The sequence below is a fragment of the Chiroxiphia lanceolata genome, chromosome 12, assembly GCF_009829145.1.
Source record: "Chiroxiphia lanceolata isolate bChiLan1 chromosome 12, bChiLan1.pri, whole genome shotgun sequence".
Lineage (NCBI taxonomy): Eukaryota > Metazoa > Chordata > Aves > Passeriformes > Pipridae > Chiroxiphia > Chiroxiphia lanceolata.
In genome coordinates this window covers 7,302,646-7,323,217 of record NC_045648.1, presented here as the reverse complement: position 1 = coordinate 7,323,217, position 20,572 = coordinate 7,302,646, and the positions used below count along the sequence as shown (strand labels likewise).

The following is a 20,572-nucleotide window of genomic DNA, read 5'->3' as shown; positions in this document are numbered from 1 at the left end:
TGGGCCCTGGAACAACAGCCTGCACGTATTTATCTCACGTCTCACACAACACCTCTGCCACGTCTCTCTGTACAATATCTAGCGAGGCAGCAAGAGGCAGAGTCTGTGTGTGAGTCACAGCCACAATACACTGAACAGCCGGAGCCTCTGACAGAATATACAATACAGCTGAGGTGTCAGTGGAGGTGGCTTTGGAGTACTTTAAAATGCTGTTCAAGTGCCAACTTTCACCTGCAAATATGACACTTTGCTCGCCCACCCGCTTTCCTTCCAGGCTATGCGCTCCTTTTACTGCAACTTGACAGCTTTAATTATGAATTTCTATGCCTTCTCTATCCTTTTAACCATTTAGTCTCTCATTTGTCTTGCTAAGTTCTTTGATATGCTCCTTGATAGCAGCCATACACTGTCACCACAGTACAGGAGGCCTAGCCAGACTCTCATTTGTGGGCTGGGCATCAGAGCAAAAGGACCTGCAGCACAGGATTTGCCTCGAAAGCAGAAATCTCTGCTCTTGTGTTCCCCTTGCAAAGAAAGGAGGCAGCGATGAGGACACAATGAGACTATGAGCATCATTACACCGAAATCATTTGGGATTCTTTAGTTCTTATTGTCTGAATAACTTACACAGGTGCAAACTTCTGATTTGGTCAAAAACTGGGTCCCAGTGGTAGCTTTACAGGGGATTCAGCTCCTTCTAGCCCTGATGACAGGAAGCCTACTTTAGACAACTGTCTCCACCACATCCTGCTGTGCAGGACTGTGAGGCTCTGATGCACCTGATGGGTGAGACTTTCTGTTCTGTGCCGTCTCACAGACCACTCATTTTGGTTTGCTTCTAAATTCTGTGATGCTTGGACATCTGAGCCATTGTGCTGGATCCAAGAGGGTAGAACTCTACATGGTAAAGTGTTTAATATAGATAATGCAGATCTAAGTCTCTTGTTCCTGTGTTCTATGTCATGTGATTAACTCTCCAAAACATGGTCCAGCTTTGACCCTCAACTAGTTTAATTTTCACCTACATGACCATGTTACTCGAAAGTTTCAGGTGGGAGCTGTGGACACATTAATCAGAGGTCACCTCAAGTGACAATTGCATAAAAAGAACAACTTAGAGAAAAAATACACAAGTTCCTGGAAAATGAGCTTTCTTCTAAAGGTCTGGAAGTGCATTTCTAACTACCATCCTACTCAGTCATTCCATTGCTTCTCCTGCCTGAAAGAAGGTCCTGTAGCATGTACTGGTATGAAAGATCTGACTGTTCTCTGGTTTTCACAAGTGCCTGGTTATTTTGGGACTCTAGGAACACCAACTGGAAAAATTCCCCAAGGAAATAGTAAATAATCAAGATCCTTGAAAGAGCCTTATTGTTTATCCATAGTTCCTAACAGCCTGAAGACACAAGTACTCACCACAGTTACACCTTGTTCATCCATATCCTCTTAATAATGTCAACTGAAAACAAAGGACAGGGATCATCAGTAGAGTTGCACTGACAAAGTTGTCTCCTCCTGCTATTGTGCCTGATCCCCAAATCTAACACAATGGTGTTCAGCTACTGCTGCAGTGTACATATAGTCTATCTAAGGCTATATATGGTCCTCTGAACCTGTCTCTTCAGCACTGGACCTGTGACATGTTCAGTCTGAAATCCCACCTCTGCCTGCATTCAAAATGACCAATAGTATAAACAGAACTGATCTTCCCACCATCCTTTGTATCATCTTAGAAAAAACAACATCTATTCTATTCTGGTATCAGCACTATCCTGGTCTCTGTAAGGGCCATCTCAAAGGAAAGAGTACATCCTTCATAATGCATTCCTTTGGGAAATACTCCATAAATGGGAATCACTTCTGGACCCCTGATAGCCTTTATCTTTATTTTTCTACCCCAGCATGCGAAAGGCCTCAGTGGCTTTCATATTTTGAGTTAGATCTTAAGGGAAAAGGACTGCAGCACAGAAATACAGATGCTCCTAATCAATACAAAAATGTCTAATACCAGACAGCAACATAGTGATATGCCTCACAGAAAGGGCATTGCAGAGCCCATTTGTTCTGCTGGATATATAAAAGTTCATTATCTGTAGTCCAGTCAGATACGTACGAGTACAGTAATTTGAATAACCTCAGACAGATACGATAGCAAGCAGTGCTTCTGTGTATGTTTGAAGTTCCTTCTACGATCTCTCTCTCTTCCATTTGCTCTTTTCCTCTCCTTCCTTTTCTGCATCTATTTAAATTGCTATTATTAGCTAAGAAATGATAAATTAATTACCTCTGAAGTAAGCGTGAATACTTATATCCAGCCTGGCGTAGCTGGAGCTGGCATTTGATAACAGTCAACAGAAGCTGTGCAGCTCACAAAGTATTTCAGAATAATAAAAGTCAATAGGAGGAAAATGGGGACAGCTCCAGAAAGTGTTAATGAAAAGTTTCTGAATTCCAGCAGCTCACCTGTGAACAGCTACATGAAAGCCTCCTGAATACCAAATATATTCATTATAGGCTGTACTGCTTGGCTGAACCTCCAAAGAATTCTCTGGGCTTGTATTCCCACAATAGCAAAGGAGAGAGGCACAACTGCAGGATAAGAAGGATGAAGGGATGGGTAGAAGAAGGTTCACATTTTTATTTAGAAAATAATATTCTCAAGGCATATAACAACAATAAAATCTAAAACCTGCAACAGATCCAAACTCAAAATCTGAGGTCTTTCCCTCTTGATAACAGAGGCAGCAATTCTTTAGGTCAGATCCTGGCAGGGTGAGAAGGTACCACTCTTTTGCAACATCAGTGTGAAAAATCACTGGAGACTGTTATGAAAACAGTCAAACAGTCAAAGTTAAGGCATTTCCTGAACTGATCCTAAATGGTTACAGCAACATGAGACTGTTCCAAAGCCCAGCTTCAGTGACTCTCACACCTGTCACATTGCATTAATGTTGGACTGTGCTCTCACAAGTGTTATACCAAATGCATTAGAAACCCTTTTTGCTCCATGTTCTGCACTACCATAGTTACATGTAGTTTGGCTTACTTAGGTAAGTGCAGTCCCACAGCACTTTTCTCTTCAGCATCCAAATACAGGAATACCACATCCAGAGATGCTCATATAGCATTAGAAATTTCACATTCCTTCACCAGCAATAAAATTTGTGACTAAGCGAAGAAATTGAATCAATAAACAACCTCTTCGTCTGAAAGCTGCCACAAGGTATTTGATGTCTGCAGGTGATCAAGGTTAAAAATGCACCAAATATTTACTCAGGGAAAAATGAAACTTCAGTCAAATAGAAATCTGAATCAAAATGGTCAAATAACTGCTGCTGGTATTAGATTTACTAAATGATGAAAGAGCACTTGTGCCTTCAGTCATATGTCAGAGGATTCCCCAGAGCCCAACTGTGCAATCTGCCTCACAGGACTGCATGCTGCAGCTACATCCTGCATTGAGAGGTGATGGGGTATTTTGCAGGGTTGACTACAGTTTTGCACCTAAACCCTTGAGCTGAAATTTGTTTCCATTTGTACAGTCAAAACAAAACAACGTCAAGGAATGACACACACATTCACCTGTAAGCATAGGAAGGCCCAAACCACCAGGCAAGGGAACCATTTTCCATCACTGCATGCTCATATAACACCACATTTCTGCTATTCACAGGTGCACTGAAGATGTCCCAAATGAAGCAAGCATGTTTTGCTCCATCTGCATTATTTTGTGGTTTGAACTGTCCTCTTTTTTGTTTCTTTCATCTCCTCAAAATCACCTTAATTTGATCTGAATCACCTTTTGGCCACACAGCTTAAAAGATGAGAGAAATTGCTTGCTCAGCCATAGTCAGGGGAAGGTACACTACAGAGAAAGATGTGAAATCCAGCAGTTCAATACTATCCAGGATCATGATAGTGCATCAATGTGCTATAGAAGAACAGCAAGCACAGTTCCAAATGATCTGCAAATCCTTGTCAATTCTTGGATTTGCCATCCATGCGCTGACCAATCCAACTGTTCAGTGTATTGAAAATTAAAAGATTACATCTGGACAAAGGACCAGAACAATGAATAAGCCTTCTGGCTTTTGATTAATAGCAGAGCTAGACATATCTCCACCCCATCTGTCTTGGAGAGAGATTTGGCTCTGCTTAAGAAAGGTAAGAAATAATGAAGAAACACACGAGATGAGTAATATCTGAGTCAGCAGAAAATGACTACACAAAAGCCTGTGTCAACACAGATGTCTCATGAACAAATGGCTACAATTGCTGCAGTATATGTAAAACATTTCCTAGCACAACTTGGAGGGCAGAAAAAAAAGAAAATGAAGGAATGTACCATCAGTTCAAACCATGAGGAAGAAGGGCAGGATACCTATAGAGGGAGGATTGTTTTTGCTTTCTCTCTCTCACACCTGCTTTATGTGAACAGTCACTTCCCATCCTCCTTGTGGTCATGACAAATGTGAAGCTACCTGGACAGCATTGACTTAAAACTTAATTACTTTTATAGCAAATGAGGCATGAAACCTATTATCAAAAAACATGATGTCCGAAGTACAAGCTGCATTTCATTTTCCCAGCAGAGAGCTTCTGAATGCCAGAATTGACTGCAAGGTATGGGAGGATGCTGGAAACTCAAAATCAGTAATTCTTCCTAGGGCATGACAATCGTGTCTTGTGAGGCAAAGTCTGAGAGAGGGCAGAATAAATTGCTTTTACGAGCACTTGACACTTGGCTTTGTTTTATGAAGGCGGCTGCAAAGTCCAAAAAATTCTCCACGTACTTGGCCTTTGACCTTGGCAGAGTGGTCCATAAGACCAACCCTATACAATGCTGGTGGAAAAACGGCTATTTGATGCAGAAAAAAACTCAACTATCCCTTGTGAAAAGAAAAGCCACAATAACTCAGTCCCTAAGGAGGTCTTGTGCAACACGAGGGTGGATAGTGCCCGAATAAGCATGCGAGTGAATATGCAATGTGCCAGGAGCACAGGTTGTTAATTAAAACACCAACTAATACCTGGAGCAGTTTAACCCCTCTTCCTTGCTGTCACACATTGTAGCTCTAATACACATTCTGCGTGTGGCTGCATCTTGTACTTTTCTCCACTTCTTGGCATGTTCATGAGACAGCTGCCATACAGGCACATTGAAAACAGTGACACAGAGTTGTTAGGCCAGTTTCATGATGTCCAAGGATTTCCTGGATTTAAGGGAAATACTTTGCTATCTCAATAGCTGTACAGCTCCACTGATGGAAGTTCAGCCCCTCTCCCTTATTTTCAGATGCAGTTACTCTGCCATTTTGCCTCTGCTCTGAACTTATTCCAAGAGTTACCACGCTCATGTTTGTAAATTATTCCATTTGTAGTTGGCACTTTAGGGGAAAGGGAGACTGTGAAATGGGGACAGAAAGACATTCTTGCCTGTGTACTAAACTGTGTTTAGTTAGGTCTTCTAAGGGCTTCTTTCATCTTTTTTTGGCTCACTGGAAACAGTACACTGAACACAATGGACTGATCTGGTGTGAGAAATCTCCCATTCACACAGGATGCTTCCATTAGACCAGTCACTTTCCTGACAGCTATTACCTCACTCCAATTTACCGACCACTGACTCTGAGAGAGCTATATAAAGTGCACAGCAAATAGTTTATTCCAGGGATGCAGGCAGGGTCCACCCTGTTCCTTCATCCCCTTCACAGCAGCGGTGAAAGAATAAGGCTGCACCCTACCCAGAGCAGAGAGAGCCTGAAGAGGAAAATTAGAAGACACATACAGTTATGAACCTTGACAGGTGAAAATGTTTGCTGTCGGAGGAGATGCTGAGACGCCAAGTCAATGCCACGCACACCAGACATGAGGGCAAAGAGAGACAAATGCAGGACATGAACTGCAGGGATTTCACAACAGAAGAGACCTCTGGCTCCACAGATTTTGATCTCTGTACCTTTTCAATGAGATATTTCATCTGGGAGTCAGCTTTATCCAGTGCTGGATTAACTTCTTGTTCCACAGCTTGACCTGTCACTCAGACTACTACAGAGATGGGCACTCACAGACAGATATATAGGAAACACGTTATTTTGAAGTAGATGTATTTAACATGAGCACTGTACAATGCCTCATACAGCTCACAGCTTAATTTCAGCTTGATTTTTACAAAATAAACCCCTAACAGCTAAATAAAGCTTGCATTTTTTGCCAAGGCTGAGCAACACTAGTACTTTTCTTTTGATTTTGGTGAATACTGCTCTTGTAAGAATCACTCATATTTGTATCTTTTTCTAGATACGTCAGCAGGGCATTTTTGGGGACACATTTTCACATTAGCTACAGCCATTACCTCAACTTCAATATCCATTGTGCATATGATTTCCTAGGGCCAGGACAGTGTAGACTTCTGGAATAGGGGTAGTCTGCAAGCTGTTTAAAGCCACCACTGTTTACCATGAAAAGCACATAAGAAAAAAATTGCACAAGGTAACTGTCCAGATTTTATCTGTGTTATAACAGAAGAACCCCACATCAGACTCTACTTTGGCAAATATACATAAAAATGTAGGTATTTTCATTCACACCTACTCATTTTCTGAAGCAGAGAGTGTAGAAAGCACGCAAGGATACTGTGCCCTTTTGTGGTAACACCAGAAGAAAACAGAACTAATTTTAAACTACAAACAGTTCATTCTTCTTAAACTGGTGGGTCTAGTCTAGGAAGCAGCAGAGTATAATTTCCATTGATGTAATGATATACCAGCAGTAAGCTGTGAGGCTCTGGTGACCTCCTTGTGCTACCTCAAAGAGCTAGATTACACTTAATCTTGCAGAATGAGGCCTAGAGTTTCTAAATCATGTTATTAAAATCCTTTTATAGTCTGCAAAAATTGCTCCCTACGCTGCAGCATTTAAAAAATGTCATCCTTATAAGAGATCCTCTCCGTGAAGGATCTGTGTGGACAGAATCCCATCTGACACCCCAGTGAGCAGGAAAATATTTCCTGCTGGGCATTTTTCTGGGGCAGTATCATCCTCATCCTCCAGTAACCAGTTTGGATAGAAAAATGGAAAATGACTGGAAAATGGAAACCAGGTACTTCTGTTTCACCATTTTTCTCCACAAGGTCGGCTGCAGGGCATGGACCCACTGTTTTAGTAGTTTCTTTGGGAGTCAATTACATCTTCACTTTTGATTCCTCTCAATACACTGCAGTTACAAGATGCAAATCTCAGCCATAAGGAAAGTCCATTTCTGCAGATTTAAACCCAAAGCATATCCCCACAAACTTGATTCCCACAGGAAAACCCTCTATGTACAACTAGGACTGACCTTTGTGCCCGGTCTGTTATCTCCTCCTCCAGATCTAGCAGGAGTGCTGCCTGAGCCATCACCTCCTTGCTGCAGGGCAGGGATTTGAGGTGCAGAATCAGCAACCCAAGGCAAAACTTGCTTCCCATCTCCTCCAGCTCTTGCGTTCCCAGCTGCAGGCCCTAATGGAGGGAGGCAGAAGATTGCAGTGCTGAATGTGCATTTTGCAGGTACATGGAAAGGGTCAGGCTTGTTTTGCAGGACAACTCCTGGTTTTCCTCCTCTGAATCCTACATATGGAAATTTCCCTTAGAGAATGTAAGTTAACTGACAGCACGTGGTCTCCAGAAGCTAAAATAGCCTGTGTTTTACAAATGGGGAAACAGAGGCAAGTAGTTTAAATACCTCAACTACATTTCCAAAAGAAGTAATTTTAAGAGCTAGACTTGGAACCCAGAAGAACACAACTGTAAGTCCACTTTTACAAATCCTTAGGACTCAGTTTTAATTTCTCTTTGTAGACAAGTCATCTCCCTAAGCAGTGGGGAAAAAAAATAGGTTCTAAACACTGGGCAGTGGCAAAGACGGAAAAGGAAACTGGGCAAGGGGAGAAAAGGGAGGAAGAGATCTTTAACAAGTTATGAATTGTTTTTTTAAGAAAATCAATTGCAAAGTAATTGCAAAATAACAAACACCTCTAAGGAATTTCTCAGTCTGTTAAAAGCTGATGGCACAAACAGGGTTTGGATTATCAACATCATCTTTCAAGAAAGGAATCTTCCAAGCTGTGGATTCTTGCTGGTTATGAACAGTCTGTATTTGTCTTTTCACTAATTAAAAAAATAAAGCTCTAGCAAAGATCTTTACACCAAGGGCCTGCACTGGAGTAAGTCAGTGTAATCAATGGCAGTTTCTTGCATCTGCTGAGAGGAGGGCAGGAGACAAAAAAGGATCAGATATACCAAAAAGAAACTAACACTGTAAAATCCCTCTTCTTTAGCTTTTATGGCTGCATCACATGCACTCCTTAATGCTAACACATCAGGGGCTGGATCAATTGCTGCCTCTGCCAGTATCAGCCCTGTGTGTTTTTGCAGCACAAAACATCTCTGCAGCCAACCTCCTGTGAGAGTTCCAGCTCCATTCCCAGGCTGTTTCCTTAGCAACTCTCGGGAGTCCACATTAAGTCCTGGCCCCAGCCTTGCGCACGGTGTGAGCTCCCTGCCAGCACAGCCTGCACTTGACTCTCTGCTAGATATTTGTTAGTGAACACCTCATGGGTAGTGAAGCCGTACATGTCCAGTAATCCATGACAGGGGGACTGAGAAATCATATGTTGATTTTTTTTTTTTAATGAAGTTGTTGTATTTATAAAACGCTTTGGGACCTTTGGGTCTGAAGAGTTCTGAATAGCTGAAAGATTATTTCTTATATCAAAACCAGACAGGTGGATGGAAGAAAGAAGTGATTTCTCACATAAGCTTCTGCAGTCCTCTTGCAAAGCTTTTTGCTACATTTTTGTTAGAGGACACAAACTACTTGGACAGTACCACCATTACTTCACCTCTAGCAAGTCCAGCATATGCAAATATCACCTGGCATAACAAACACCTTCTGTGATCACAAATAAATTTTCCTATGGAAATGATATTGTAATAATCCAGTTTCTTTTCTGAGGCCCCATGAGTGAAGCATGATGTTCTGATGAACATAATCCAAAGCTTCAACATGTACTGAGTGGCTGCACAACTAGTGAAGTGCAGGACCTGCACAGAAGAGCACATAGATAATCTGAGGAAATATAGCCACAGTGCTAGACGGGGTCTAGGGCCTCAGGAAAACTGAGTTTTACTCTCAGAACACTCTCTTCACTGTTTTATCATGGTGAGCAAATATCTGATATCATTTCTTCTCTCTTCCTATTTACCTTCACTGAAAGCTCTGCCCAGCAAGATCCGGGTATAATGTAGCAATAATTAATAATAAGAAGAAAACAGAGGGAGAAGCTTATAGAAACTGAGGGTCATTAACACAAAACAACGAGAATGCTCAGCAGCTCTGCAGAGATTCCTAAATGCTTTATTATTTTACTTTAAATGTTTTAGTGTGGCAGAGTTACAATCAGCAGGCAGAAGTGGTCACAATTTCGAGGGAAAATATGTCATTTCCACAGCAAGAGTGTTATTTTCTCAGGGGCAGAAAATACAAAGAACATCTTGAGGCTTTCCCTGGGGTTCATCTCAGGGTCTTGCTTCCAAGATTAAGGTAACATACTAAATAGCTATCAATCCAGGAGACTTGAATAGTAACTGTGCTAAAACTCAGCCTGTGGCTTTATGACTCCCTAGAGCTTTATTCAGGATATGAAGAGGCCTTAAGAAACTATGATCAGAGAAATAATAATAATAAAACTGTAATACACCACAGAAGCCTCAGTAATTGCTCATGCACTGTAGTTAGCTGCTGTGTGATGGACCCATATTGCTTTGATACCAGAGAGCTCAGGAGTAACAGCTGGAAACTCAGCTAGAGGATTACCTGTTAACATATTTTATGCACTTCAAACACAGACAGAGTTTCATTTTATTTTAACTCAGATCATTCTCTCCCTCTCCTTCGTCCCTCTTCCGTTCTCAGCAGACGATGGAGCTGGAGGTGAAGAGCATGACTACCATTAGACTGAAGATATAGACAGAGATGACATATTGAACTAACAATACTGATGGCATCTGCCAGCAATGTTGGAAGCTGGTGTAGTGGTTATTAATCAGTCCCATTTGCATTGCTGAAAGGGAATCTCGATCTCCAGGCATTTCCCTTGTAGCCACATAGCACAAAAACTTGTAAAAATTTTGAGACTGTGCTTAGAGTTCATAATTCAGAGTTATGAAAATATTCTATAATAAAGACAAGAAAGAAGAAAAGAAGGGTAGAAGTGGTGCACTTTGGTTTGGTTAAGAAGCTGGTAGGAAGCAAACCTTCCATGACAGCACAGCTGTCTCGGTTTTACAGGTAGTGCCAGCACACGGTCAGTTTGCCACAGCTGTACAGGAGGAAGCTGCTCTGCCTGACAGCCTGCCTGACCTCCCCTGCAGTGTCCTGCCAGCCTGGATTCTCAGTGACCCCATCTTTCTCTCTAGCATGATACTTTACAGCTCTCTCCCCTCCTTTGGTCACATCTGTGTGAGCAGCGGAGCATGGTGCAAAATCTCCCATGCCAACAGAATCTAAGCAAATTCTGAAGTAGGAAACAGCATCCCTGCACCAGAAAGCTGCAGACCAGCTTATCAGTCCTTAGACCAGCCTCAGAAACATGCCAACTAAGCCATCCTACTTTGACGATCAGCTCACATTTCCACACAGGTTTTGCTCCCTGTTACATCAAAGTAGCAGCCTGGACCAGCATCAGCTCGATGCATCGCGTTCCACTGCACAGTACAAATTGGTCCCTTGGGCCCTGTCATGCAATAATCTTTTGCAGACATCATGTTAAGGGATAACAGGTTAATTGTTTCCTGGCTATTATAGAGAATAATGGAGCTGAACAACTTTTCTTAATCTCTTTTCACATTTTTATACAGCAACAGGCAGAATGGGCAGGAAGTGATGCCTAATAACAGTCCAAGTTTGAGATGTATTTATTTTTCATTGCAAGCAACAAATTTCAGAGGTAGGCAACACAGCCAATCAGGTAAATGAATCAGCACTTGGTCTAGTTAAACAAATTTATTTTTTGCCTTTTCTGACAAAACTGTTGCTAGAGTAACTGCTGGGACAATAGGATGCTCACCTATATCTTTTAATTGGCACTGTCCGTAATACAAAACAGGAGAGCAGGAAAAAAAGGAGGAAAAAGAGACTTATCATTTGGCCACAACATTGTCAATGCAAATTTTCCTAAACAAAATTGATCAAATTGTATTGGAAAAACAGTTCGTTCATACGCAGTGCTGACGCATCAAATAAATATCCACAACTAAATGTTTCCGATATTTCTCAACTTGTCCTCAAAATACTTCCCAGGCTAATTGACAATGAAATGGAAAAACTTTGTTATTCATTACTCATATTCTTTAAATACTCCATCAGCCAAAGGCAGCATTAATTCTATAACATAGATGTTGTTGACGAAGGTGGAAAGACTCCAGGAGTTAAATTAGACATTTATCCACAAGGGGAATAAGGGATACAATAAAATTAGAACTGGGAGATACTAATAAATACAAGTAAAGAGAAAATTTCAAAGGGATCAATTGTTTCCTAAAAGGGATTTTTGGCATTCAGCACGGCCACTTCAGTGCTCTCCCACCTTAGGTCACTGTTCAGTCCTTGGGGCAAGAGCTTTTCCCTGCAAACTCACTTCCAGTCAACACATATACATACACACTTACAGAATATTCTCTGCATCTCAGTAGCTTTACACATGCACAATGGTTATGCCCTAAGGCTGGGTATAAATAAATTGACAGTCTGGTTTCTCACTAATTCCATCAGTGAGCTCTCCTTCAGAATACTAATCAAAAGCATTTGCAGGCTCTAGAGGACAAACCAGGGAGATGAATGAACCATTTGGTGCCTAGTGTCTGCACTAGCCTTAATTTTAGTTGAGCCAGCCCTGAAGGTTACTGTCCTTTCAACCCCTGTGAATGAAAATATGCAGACACCTGCTGGAAAAGTGGTTATTTAGACAACTAGGACAGAAGGGAATAAGCCAGGTTTTCTCATGCCCCAGAGATCCCTAAGCAGCAGGTACAGTATGCAAAACAGATGAAGTGGAGGGGATGTGGATGGATATTGGGACCAAAACATTTCAAGAAGATTAAGTGAGCAGAAAAGGCTGAAGATGCAAGGAAAAAAAATAGGCTAGCAGGAATTTCTAGAAAGAAAGATGAGAGGGACTGGAGTTAGACACAGAAGATAAAAGGACAGGAGAGATAAAAGGATGTGAAAGAAGGAAGGGTTGTTGAGGTCAATGGATGCTGATACAGAGGAAGGACAGCAAGAAGAAAGCTAATGGAAACCTTGACCATCTTCACACCCTTGGAGAGGCGTGCCTTGCTCTGAATGTCTGTCCTCATTACATCTGGTACTCTGGCCACATGGTGAGGGAAAAAGGCCCAGCTCACTTTGAATACCCTCACAAAACTTTTGCTGAGCTCAGTTGGTGTTTTGGTCGAGCAAACTTCGACAGTACAGAAGCCCAGAAGTGATTATTGTTTTAATCATTCAAGTGGGCTGTTACAGATGTGTATGTCACAGGCAACACTGTTCAAGGAATGGAGCAAATGGGAAGATGAAATACCTGCTTCCTCCAATCTGCTGGAGAAAGTGTCCTGAACAAACTGCTCATAGGAGAACTGGGGATTTAACAAACAAAAACTTGTTACCAAGTTCTCCAGAAAAACAGTTATTTAGATTATGAATTCTCCAGGTCTACTGTGGGGAAAGGTTTTCTCCTTCTTTCCACTGACAAGTTATTTGTCCGACATTTCTATCTCCACACCTTTCCCTCACAGTGTTTCCACAGCTGCTTCCTTTCTCTCTTTTCTCCCTCCCCAATTTCTCCTGCTTCTCTGCTCCTCCCCCAGCATCCTTTCTCCCTTCCTTAATCAACTCCCATAAATGACTCAGCATGACAGGTTCATCATGTGTTGAAAGAGCCAAATTATATTAGTGTTGCACCTGAGCTCGCTACTTTGCTTGGCCACTCTACCCCACACACTGTTATCTCATGTTTTATGTCAACAATTTACAAACTACACAGAACTGCAGGGGTGGATTTAGCTTCCCACCTCTTCAAAGACTGTACACACACACAGAGGTACTAGTTGGACAGGGAATACTTCCATGGCCATGCTGTTAAACCTGGTCTGAACTGCTGTATGAGACTGAAGGTGGTACAGGGCACCAGAAAGCTCAGCTTTGACAGACTGTTTGTTGAACAGCACAATACTTTTTTTTCATGTGGGCCATAATTGTGAAAGGTGGTCATGTTGGGAACAGAAAGAGAATGAGAAACAAGGTATTCTTCACCCTACGCAGACAAACCATGTAGGCAGATGCTATGCTTTGCAGAGTTCTTGCTTTTCAATAAAATTGAGCAGTACATTGGTTTTCTGTCTCATTCATTACCATGTGACACACTAGGGACCTATTTTTAGTCCCTGGATGGACCTGGACTAGCACCAACAGCTTATCCCTCTCGTTGCAGACACTGAGCAATCTTTCACCTTATCCCACAGCGTCTTTTCAAACAGAACTGAAGAGGCTGAGTGAATGATATGCCACACCAGAACTGTGCGCTTTGTATGAATTTGCACTGTTTCTCAGTGACAGGATCAGGAGAATCTCAAGTTCCAATCTAAGGACTGCAGACTTTTTTGAGGAGGAGAAGGCTGCCTACACCATCTGATGAAGAAGAATCTCTTGGAAGTGACAGTTCAGAGAGCAAGCATTTGACATTAGAGCTAACACAAACCATAGGCAATGCCATTGTTTTAAATAATAACACTCACATACACCCCAGCACGCTAATTCCTAAAGGAAAATAAATACTCAAGCCACCCTCTTGGCAGATACAAAACAGAACTAGGGAACTGTTCAAGTCATGCAGGAATTCAGAAAAGCAATTACCTGGTATTGGAGACAATCAAGTGCTTTTTTCAAGAAAGCACACCTTTCTTCACCATGCTCTCAGCATTTGCAACAGGCTAATCAGTATCACCCCATCTGATGGTGCCTTGAAAATTTATCAGTAGTCTATCCATTACCTTCTCTCACATACATACTTTTTCCTGCTATCTGAACACTGTGGAACCTGGAACAAGTCACAGGCAGGTTATAGCCTAGGGTATCTGGAGATTAAGTGTGAGGTGGGGCTAAAGCGTGTCTCAGAATCTGTGTCAAATGCATTAGCTCTTAAAAGCAGTCTGGAAAGGCAAGAAGCTGAAATTTTGCAAGTCCTAAATTGGTAGCCTAATCCCTGGATCACTTTTCTCCCCCTTTTCTTTCACTTAAAAGTTTGGCTGTATAAATAACTTTGGTGCACAGGAAAGCAAGCAGCCTCTTGGTTCACCCAAGTCTTATCTTCAGCTATGAATTTACCTACTAAAATAATTTTCTAATCCTGGCTGATGATCATCACATGCCTTGGAAAAAATGATTTATGGTACTTATTCTGGCTAATGTAAATGTAGATGCTACTCAAAGCATCTAACCTGCTTTAAAAATCCTTCATAAGATATTTGTCTTCATAATGCCATCCACAATGGGGGACCCCAGGTTAATTATGTGTTACATAAAGAATCAATTATTGCATCTTAATTTCATGGAATGTTGACACATCTTTGTATTATATTACACAACACTTCATTGTTTTTCTGCATGGCTTTTAAGCATTTAAATTAACAAGTACCTGCTATTCTTCCCATCAGAGAAGGGATGAAAATACATATTGACCAAAATGACACAGCAAAGCTGGTGTGCTTTACTTCCCCACCCAAAGTTAGACTCCAAGATCATGGTATCTCTCACTTTTACACCAACACAGGGACTGAGGCATTAGAGTATATTTAGTGAGAAACCAACACAGCATGACTCAGACACCACCTCTGTTGCTCCAGCCCGGTAACACTCTGCCCCACGTTATCTCCCTCCCTCTGCTCCCACACCAGTGTATTGTGAAGAGTAGTAAAGCTGTGAAACCGTGTCTTGGCCTGGCAGCAACGTCATGTAGAGGAGAACCCGGTGGGGTGGTTTCTGCTCCCTGCTACACTGCCTCCAAACTTCCCCAAAATTGCAAAGCCTCCCCCCAGCCCAGCGCTCAGTGTTCCTGCCACACACTGCTGTGCTCTCTGCACTGTAGTGCTTTATTCCTTCCCTTTATAATTCAATAGCTCCAGTATCCCTAATGCTTTCCCCGTATTGAAGCTGCCTTCCAGGCCACTAAACACTTTCATCTGCTCCCTCTAGCCCCTGTATATCACTGCTTTGTCTCTTACAAAGAAATGACCCATAACACACACAGTACTCCACAGGAGGTATTACCATTCACATCTACAGGGATATTAGAACATCTTCCAAGTCTATCTCTTTCTTCACATATGCAGGCATCTTATTCACTATTTTTCTTTATTGCTGCTGCTGCACATGGCACAGACATCTTTATCAAGCTGTCTTTGTAATAGCTACTTATGTTTTCCTGAATGGTTAGAGCTAATTCAGAGCCCAGCCATGTGTCTGAACGCTTTAAACTATTCCTTCAAACACGTTGCACCCTGCCGCTGCTTATGTTGCATCTTCCATTCTAGTCACAATCTTTCAGCCCTCCTTCCCACTGCATAATTGGTATCAGCTGCTAGCAGCAAATCATATTATCTTACCGTTCCCTTTGCCTTCCAGTCATTAAAATTATAAATATTGACCAGCACTTATTCATAGAGTGGTAGTTGGAGTCACCTCACCAGCAATTTCTTTTAATCCAAATGCTGACTTATGTATTCTACCCACTTTTCCCAGCCTTTTAACTAGGTTTTGACTACAGAAACAGTCCCTTCTGTTTCTTACTCCATAACTCTTAAAATTTTTTGATGCCTTTTTTTTGTAGGAGGCTCTCTTTTCATCAGCTCTGACTCATCTGTGATGCCCATTATTACAGTTCTGCATGAAAATTAGCCCAGGTTCACCCTTGAAAGCCATGGGGGAAAGTTGATATACTAATTTCTCTTTTATTCTCTAACTCCTGTACCTCTTTAAAAAAAACCCTCAAAACATATTAACAAGGCACTATTAATACTCGCAGTAACTGGGTTTCCTTATCCCTTTGTTACTCCATTGCTGTGGTTCTGTTATTGGTGGTTCTCTCGTGCCATGGAGTAAATGGTGGAATAATTGCGTGCACAAGTTCAGAAGAGACTATCCTGTGTGTTGGTCTCCTTAAAAACTTACTTAACTAGGTCCTCACACAGGCCCCCACAGGTGAGGAGTAAATACACAGGCCAATCCACAGCTCTGCACCTTCCTCTCCCATTTCAGTTTTCATTAATGTAACCTTACATGCTTTCTATATCCATCCCTTTATTCTAATACAACTCAAGAGCTACCTGAGACTTTTTTTCCTAAATTATAAATGGCTCCCCCAGGCTAATTTCTTTTTTCCATATCACAAATTCTCTTTGGTCATCTTCAGCAAACACCATCAAAGCCGGCCTTCCCACCTATCCCTCCCTACCACCTCAGCATCAGTGACAGGAAGCAACTATGATTCTACAATTTATTGTATTAGCACTTCTAAAACAACAAAGGAGTCATTGATTTTCCCAGCCAAAAGGCACATGGGAAAGCACAAAAAACATCTCTGCCCAGCTCAGATCAGAGAGGAAAGAGACACTGCAGAGGAAAGGGCTTCCCCCAGCCCGGTGCCTGCTCCCTTTGAAGAAGGAGGATGGAAGTACAAGCAAGGAGCTCGCTGGCTGTTTTATTACAGGTGTCAGCATAATCATTCTGACACAGGATCCTTCTTGCTGCTTGTCACATTTAACAGAAAAATGGACAATAACAGTGAAAATATGACCCTTTTTTCCTCTTTCTTTTGAATACTCTATACTACCCACCAGGAGAATGGCTGATAACACTGAGGATAATTCAGGTAAAAATACTGCAGGCCCTCTTTGATGTCTGCTCTGATTTAATATAGGTTCACAAAATGAACGAGTAATATAATAACACCATACAAAGTTACAGAACACATGAGAAAGCTGTGTCAAAGGGAAATTTTCCAGGCAGTTCAAGGGCAAATCACTAATCATTTCATTCAGACTTTGGCTTAGGAAGGACATCCTGCGAGGAGTCCCAGGGATGTGATCTCCACAGTCAGAAATCAAACATCAGGAAGGTCCTTTCAGGTGAAACAACGCCATTGACTGCTAACAAGGGTTTACATGCCTGAAGAGTCCAAAGGCTCATTTTATCACAGCCACGTGTACAGTGGTACAAAGTAAACTGATAGCCACTAAGATGACTGATGGATATTTATACCTTAAATTTTATTAGAAAAATTATTACTAAAAGGAAAGCAAAAATGGAGATCAAAACAGAAGCTTCTACTTTATTACAGGAGACAGGAACCTGTGGTGCCTGTCCATGAGGAACTGATCACGAGATTTTAGACATTTGGACATATTTACCAGGGAGTAGTATCAGACCTGGCAGTTGAATGTAGACTTTTGCAAACAACCTATAAGCGTTTTCCCCTCTATAATCCCAAGAGCACAGGCTCAGTTTAACACCTGAACACACTACGCTTTAGAAGAGACAAAGAAATCAGATCTTTGGAGGCTGTGAAGAACAAACTAAAAAAGGGAGACAAGATCAGAGAGACAGAGCAGTTTACATTGCCCCTTGTTCTCCCGTGGACTTTCCCATGTTGGCTTTTGCAGAGATGAAGACCATCAGGGAGCAAATGCATGGCAGCTTACAAGTGCTTCACCTCCTAAAGCATCAGGTGAGAAGCACACAGAACTTGTAAGATAAACTACGAGTCTTTGAAAACCTACTGACCATTCACAACAAAGCAGATGAACTTTTCTCAGCAGAGGAGATGCTGACTCCAGATTATAGGCTTTCAGGATTTCTCATCTTGCACTTGTACTACCTGAGAAAATTTGCATAAGAACAAGCTGCCTTTTTCTTAGGAGTCCTTTTATGATTTCTACTGAAAACGATAATCCTCTGTTTGTGACGTTGCAATCATTTCTGCTACAATCAAGTGTTCTATCCAAAAGGAGGATTACTGCTTCAGTTCAGAAGTATATGGACTTTCAGAGGAAAAAAGGAGCCAGTTTCCAAGCAAATGACCTTGGTAACAGAGAACAAAGAAGAACAAAGATATAAAAACAACACTACATATGATCAGATCTGCCTTTTCCAAGAGGCAACCGATGCCCTTCAAGTTCATAAAAAATGATGTTTCCTATAGATGTTTGTATAATGGAGATGGAAAAAGCAGAGACAGACATTTCTCTTTACTGTGCCACTCCAGCATTAACTCAGATTTTTCCTTTGACAAGCTATCAGCATTTTAAAACTAAACATCAGAGACAGGTATGTAGAAAACCCACTGCAGTGCTCAACCCCATCCTTTCAGCAGTGTCCTGTGAGGAGGAGCATCACTGCACGTGGTTCTGAATGTCAAATAACTCGCTTAAGCCTGTGCCTCTGGCAGCGGCTCTGAAATACAAAGAACAAACAGTTAAAAAAGAAAAAAAAGCCTTTGTTTTTCTGCCTTTTTTTTTCCCAGAACGTAATTTAGCACGACTTTCCACAGAACAATTTGCATGGGATTACCCACAATGCACTACATTATGGTAATACATTTCAAACTCTGATGCATATTAGACTGACAGACTTAAGAATCTGTTAAAGGAAAAATAAATGATACAGGAAAATGATGATGTAAGATAGGACAGAAAACATTCCACACTTGTGTGATCTGCCAAAATTCAGCCTAAAATTGGCCTAAGAAAGAGAACAAGAGTATTGTGCACTCAGAACAGCTTTAGGGAATGTTCCCAACTCAAGCAGAAAACAATACCTGACTGAAACATGGATGTAATCACAAAGGAATGGAAAGTACAACAAACCAGAACTAAGAGCTGAACAGGAGACAAGAAGAGATTTTCTTCATTTCTTTGATTTCCCTCTGGGTAGCAAACTGGAGGGAATATTCCCTCTTGCTCATCCAAGGATGGTCCGGTTCATTGCACTTCACAACACACATTCACTCACTGCTTTCTGCTCCTCTCCAAGCCCTGCTGCATCTTCTGCTGCTGGTAGTGATCCCTAATAGATCCTGGACAGGCTCTGTGTCCAAAAACAGCCATCCTAAAATACTGAGCCTCAGGGATATATGGTCACACAATCCAAATTACCGACATCTCCTTCTCAGCCCTTCAGCAGGCTTCAGCTAGAGAACAAAGACTTCCTAACATTTTCTAGCATTGGTCTTGCACTTTCCCATTGGAAATAGCCACAGGAAAATAGTATCAAATGTTGTCTCCCCTTCAGTCGGTTCCACGCGCTATTTTCCTAAGCAACTGATGGAATCAGTTATCATTCCTCAAACCCCTAGCTGAGGGATAGCTCTCTTTGTATCCAATGAAGAGTTATTGAACTGGCCAGGGTACTTTTCTGCAAAGCCCTCAGACAAGCAAAGGCAAAAGATGTCAAGGAGGGAAGAAGCCATAGGGCTGGTTGAGGGGAAGGGAAATGATAAGAAGCAGGATTTTCCACCAAGGTCTTTTCATTAGTTCTCTCAAAGCTAAGTCACAGAAAAATGAACAAAATAAGGGATGAGGCAAATTATATTTGCTGAAGAGGAGTTATAGAGATTAGTGTATTAATTAACCAAGACAACAATGTCAGCAAGGGCCTGACCTTTATTCCTGCCCTAGTAACAGCTTTGTCCCTGGTGACTTTCAGCCTGCATGCTAAAGCCATTTAGATACATCCCTCAATTAATCGCAGAATACCCTCTGGGAGATAGGAGAGCAGCATTGCAGGCTGCAAGCAGGGATGCTGAATAAGAGAAGTAGTAACCTAGTCAAAGACACCTCATCAAGGGCATTGGCAGAGCGGGGGAAAGAGCCCACAATTCTCTTTACCTCTCACACTCCACCTCTCACTGATAGGAACAAAACTGTTTGAAGCTATTAACCTGGAATTCTGCCATAATTCAATTTTTAAAGAAAAAAATAATCAGAGACTACCCAGAAATAAAGATTCAAAAAAAAAAACCTACCCCAAAACCACAGAAGAGAGACTGATTTAAAAAGAACTTTTATCTTTTTTTTGTAATAAAACAACAGCAATACATAAAAGACACCGAATGACAGATAGCTGCTGAGAGCAGGACAGCAGGCAGGATCTTCAGTCAACCCCTGCTTCTCCGCTTTCTCCTAAGATTGAGTCCTTCCCTCAGGCATATTAGCTGCCCATCCCCATACTCAGTGTAGCCTTTGCTTACTGTCTGTCATACTGAAGGTTCACTCTCAGCTTCTTGAGCACCAGCTCAAGGACAGAGGTCCAGCAAACCTATGAGCACCAGTCACTCTAACAAAGGATCTCCAGTCTTTACAGGTGCAGCTGAATGGCAAGATACAAAGGTGGATAAGGAGTTGTTGCTGTCCCATACAGCAGGGAGAGAGAGGGGTGGAATCTGAACAGGCTCAGGAAGACAGCACACAGTCTCAGGGTTCC

General features: G+C 41.7%; 1 protein-coding gene across 1 annotated transcript in view; it reads right to left on the bottom strand.

Moving 5' to 3' along the window:
* Positions 1-20,572, bottom strand: part of AGBL1 (ATP/GTP binding protein like 1) — a 248,195-nt gene that overhangs the window by 76,548 nt on the left and 151,075 nt on the right. Inside the window, exon 20 of the mRNA XM_032700663.1 lies at positions 7,340-7,500. Within this exon, the coding sequence (XP_032556554.1) occupies positions 7,340-7,500 (161 nt within the window). The remainder of the gene's footprint in view (positions 1-7,339; positions 7,501-20,572) is intronic.